Here is a 4973-nt window from a genome sequence, read left to right on the forward strand (position 1 = left end):
CACGAGGGAGCGTTGGAAACAGTCAGGGATTGGCTGCGAGGCGTTCGGGGAAGGGATAAAGGGACGCGAGGCGGAATAGAGGCGAGCTGTTAGCAGTGTGAGGAGGCTCAGTGTTGTGCACATACATGCCGTCTTATACATAGCAGTGTACAGAGCTCAGTGGCCGGATCTGTATGAACGTTGGAGGCTTCTCTCTTCCCAGTCCTCCTCTCTAATAAAGTCCCAGCCTCTCTACACACCATGCCTGGCCGCGGCCGGAGGGGCCAGTAAGAGTCCCCGTTATTGGATGCCCCCGGAGCGCTCCGGGACCCCTCAGCCAGCATGGTTCAGCAGAGCGGCACCGCTGAGAACACCGAGGCACTATTGGCCGGAGAGAGCTCGGAGCTGGACATGGCCTCATCCCCCACCCCGGGCTCTACCGCTTCCACCGGGGGAAAAGCCGACGACCCGAGCTGGTGTAAGACCCCGAGCGGGCACATCAAGCGGCCGATGAACGCCTTCATGGTGTGGTCCCAGATTGAACGGAGGAAGATTATGGAGCAGAGCCCGGACATGCACAATGCTGAGATCTCTAAGCGGCTGGGAAAACGCTGGAAGCAGCTAAAGGACAGCGATAAGATTCCCTTCATCAGGGAGGCCGAGCGGCTTCGCCTCAAGCACATGGCCGACTACCCGGACTACAAGTACCGGCCCCGGAAAAAGGTGAAGGCCGGCAGCGGCAGCAGCGGAGGCTCCAAACCCGGGGGCGGGGGGGACAAGGGCTGCGGGAGTCCTAAGCCAGCGGTAAAGAAGAGTAACGGAGGAGCCAAGCTGTGCAGTAAGCCGAAGCTTCTATTAGGGGGGAAAGCTGTACCCGAACAGCCCTGTGTCCTGGACCATCATTCCTTATACAAGTCCCGGACTCCCGCCACTAATAAGAAGGCCAAACCCCGACTGTATATCTTCGGGGCCCCGGGCTCCTCACCTATGGCCGTCCCCGCCAGTCCTACACTCAGCAGTAGCAGCAGTTCCGGGGAGGCCAGCGACCCCCTCAGCCTGTATGAGGACGGAGCCGGTTCCCTCAACACTTCCCCGGGTTCTCCTCACTCCTCCTCAGCCTCCTCCTCTCCCGCCTCCTCTTCCTCCTCCTCCTCTTCTTCTTCTTCCCCGGCGTCCTCCTCGGACGAAGAGCTGGAAGACGAGTTCCTGGAGCTTAACCCAAGCCCCGGCTTCGACAGCATGGCCCTGGGCGGCTTCAGCACCTCAGCCCTGGACAGGGACCTGGACTTTAACCTGGAGGCCGGCTCCGGCTCTCACTTCGACTTCCCGGACTACTGCACCCCGGAGGTGAGCGAAATGATCTCCGGGGATTGGCTGGAGTCCAGCATCTCCAACCTGGTCTTTACCTATTGAGCCCTCCCGCCCGAAACTCTGTGTTCTATATAGAATCTAACACGGGGGTTCCCGCACAGCACACAGCTCAGGGGCTCCTCTGATAGGACGTGTGCCTGCTCTGCCTCACTCAAGAGACCTCCAGCCCGGATAGCTCAGTCGGTAGAGAATCAGACTTCCAAAGCTGAGAAGGGTCGTGAGTTCGAATCCCTGTCAGGGCAACTGAAAAAAAAAACAAAGAAATATTCAAAAGTCGCTCCTTTTATATTTTAAAACAGTGAAGAAGGCACTAGAGGGTCGTAGGTTCGAATCCCCTGCCAGGCAACTGAAAAAACAAAGAAATATTCAAAAGTCGCTCCTTTTTATTTTTTAAAACAGTGAAGAAGGCACTTATGGGGGCTGCACACAGCGACAAGCCATTCGGAGATGGTGGGGGGAGAGCGGCCATCCCCCCTCCTTAACAAGCCAGTGCAGCTTTTTACCTTCCAAAAAGGAGAGGAGAAGGAAGGAGCACAAAGAGAAAAAAAACTGACACCTTTTTATTAAAAAAAGGGGGGCCACCAGCCCCCCACAGATCACTTTCCTTGGATGCGGGAAGCGTTCTACGTTTTTTATTATTTTTTTTGTAGTCGTTACGAGACTGTAATGGATTTGCACGTACGGAGAAGGATATGGCAACCCTTTGGGTCACCTAGGTTTTTTTTTTTTATTTTTTTTTTTTTAATGACCATCCAAGAAAAAAAAAAAAATGGACTTTTTATTAAGGACACTACTTTGGGAAGTAAGACAGCTCTTTTTTGAACTACACCAAGTTACATATTTATGTGGTACCGGGGGGAAATGATGGGCGATTCTTTCGCTCAGAATGGCGGTGGTGTTGGATTCTTTCACTGGTGGGTTTAATATAGCATGTTATTCTGTCTTATCTTTTTTAAGGTTTCTGTAAGACTGTTGAACAGTTTTTAGTGTTAGGATAATATAAAGCAGATAGATGGCGCTATGTTTGATTCCTAAGAAAAAAAAAATCACCAGCTTTTTTCTTTTTTTTATTTTCCTTCATTTTTTTTAACTCTTCAAGGATTCAAACGCAACTCAAATCTGTGCTGGACTAAACAAAATAATTCAGGACCAAATTTTTTCTCAGAGTATGTATGTGTTTATTTACTCGGTAGATGTAAATGGAAAGACTGTTTTTATTTTTGGTTCCCTTTCTCATTGGTGATCCATATAGCCCCCCCTCCTCTTCCCGTTCACCCCTTTTGTAAATGTAATCAGATCATTTTATATGTGGACATATTTATACTGGCCAAACTTTTTTTTTTTTTTTTTTTTTTTTTTACTTTTTTTTTTTTTTCTTTTTTTATATTTTTTTTTCTTTTTTTATATATTTTTGTTTATTAGATATCCCCCTCCTCCCATGTCCCTAAATCCACACCGTTTTTTATGTCTCCTTCACTGAAGGGCTAGAGTTTTAACTTTTAATTTTTTATATTTAAATGTAGACTTTTGACACTTTTAAAAAAAAACAAAAAAAAAAACAAAAAAGAAAGAAGAGAGATGAAAACGTTTGATTATTTTCTCAGTGTATTTTTGTAAAAAATCTATAAAGGGGGTGTTTTAACCGGTGTCAATTGCAGTTCTGACTTTTTTTTCCTGACAAAACTACAAACAGGGAGGCTGGTTGATATCTCAAAAAAAAAATAATAATAAAAAAAATAATAAAAAAAAAAAATGAAACCAGCCTATTTACTCCATGTTTACACACTTCAATCTGCAGGCTTCTTAAAGTCACAGCATCCCTTCCAGCCTAGTGCACTTGCACCTCCAGAGTATTGCTAATACACTGTATGTCGGTTAAAAACTAAGAAGAAGAAAAATCTCTGTATTAATAATCATGTGTAGTATTTATATAGCTCTTTATATCTGTACTTTTTTTTATTTTTTACTTTATGGTATTGTGCAAGCCACCTCCATAGTGGAAAATTGGCAGCACGTTGTGTTGGGCACTGTTGAAAAAAACTTTGAGAAGAAAGGAGCAATGTTATTTGCCTGTTTCCAGTAGGTAAACGCCAGGGGTAGAACATTGAGCCACCCACTTTATTTTTTTTTTTATTTTTTTTATTCTAATGCTACGCCAATCTCCTGTATTATCAGATGCTTTTGCCCTTTACTGCTGGGGAGCACACATATTGTAGATGTCCCTTTAGCTCCAATGGGTTAACTAAGCTAGTCTGTATTCAGATGCTTTAAAAGCAACCAGTGCACATTGTAAGCAAAAAAAAAAAAAAAAGGGATCCTGTAGCTTTAACTTCTAGACCACGTTTTTTGCACTTTTTTATATTACGAAAAAAAAAAAAAAAAAACCGTGCCGTTTAAACCACTGGACCTATCTAAATGCCGATTTGAGTTCGCGACACTATGTACTGCGTTTTTCATTCTCGTATTTGACTATTTAATCCTTTATACTTGTCGCTAAACTATGATTGTTTTAGTCTCTTTTGGCATGATGATAGCATATGTATTCAGGTTTCTAGCTATTGTGTTTTAAGAAAAAAAAAGTGAAAACATCTTTGTACATTTAAGTCTATTATAATAAGAAAAAAAAAAAAGACAAAAAAAAAAAAAAAAAGATTGTGTGTTTATGTATGTAATTAAACGACAGGCACTAGAACTTCTGCCCAATGAGGTAGCTTCTGTTTTTAACATAATTTTTAAAAAGAAAACTTTTTTGTAATCCATCCTGTGCAATATGCCGTATGAAATAATTTTTTTTTTTTTTTTTGTCTTAACCATCAAGCCACAAAACAAAAAAGATTTGAGGCAATATCTTCATGCCAGCTAACCATGTTTATTTCACTGCCTGTCAGATTGTTGATATACTTCTGTAAATAATCTTTTTTTTAAAAGGAAATAAAATCAGCTGGAACTGAACCCTTAAATTTTGATTGGTTTTTGTCTTTATTATTGTGCATGCATGTGTTCTTTGAGCTGCTGAGTCTTCCTAGTGCTGTGACTGTTGCAGAGGAGGAGCTATGGACTCAAACGAGAACAGTATTGGTCCTTGTAGTCAGATAAAAAAAAAAAAAAGTATCCAAAATGTTAACAGCATAGCTCCTATTCTGAACACGTACAGTGAAAGTAGGGAAATAAAATCTTGGCAGGCCATTCCTCCAAGTAATGAGCGACTGTCAGAGCTTGTTCTGCTGTCTAGGAAATTTCTAAGAATTCAGTATACAGAATGATAGTCTCACAGTTAACAGAATGGATGCATCGAAAATAATGGCTTACTTTGGGATGCTCATACATTTAGGAATAGGAGGGCTCTGTTCTTTATTAATATTTAACATATTTTTCTCAATGTGTATTAGCCATGATAATAGGGAAATACAGAGGTGTATGCAAATTATAGCAATTTTAAAGTGTATTGCCATATTTGCAAAATTGGGATTGCACCAACATTATAGTTATTAACATATTCTATATGTATATATAAAAAAAAGAATTATATAAATAATTATTTGCAAAATTGGGATTGCACCAACATTATAGTTATTAGCATATTCTATATGTGTATATATATGTATATATATATATATAAAAAA

The 4973-nt window shown here is 41.6% G+C and overlaps 1 protein-coding gene across 1 annotated transcript; it reads left to right on the forward strand.

Annotated features, from left to right (window-relative positions):
• The first annotated feature begins 239 nt into the window (after positions 1-239).
• On the forward strand, positions 240-1549 carry SOX4 (SRY-box transcription factor 4). Its single transcript, XM_082259873.1, has one exon. It carries the CDS (start codon positions 322-324, stop codon positions 1390-1392), a length of 1071 nt encoding a protein of 356 aa, XP_082115999.1. The 5' UTR covers positions 240-321; the 3' UTR covers positions 1393-1549.
• Positions 1550-4973: the final 3424 nt, after the last annotated feature.

The sequence above is a fragment of the Pelophylax lessonae genome (assembly GCF_965119305.1).
Source record: "Pelophylax lessonae genome assembly, chromosome: 5".
Lineage (NCBI taxonomy): Eukaryota > Metazoa > Chordata > Amphibia > Anura > Ranidae > Pelophylax > Pelophylax lessonae.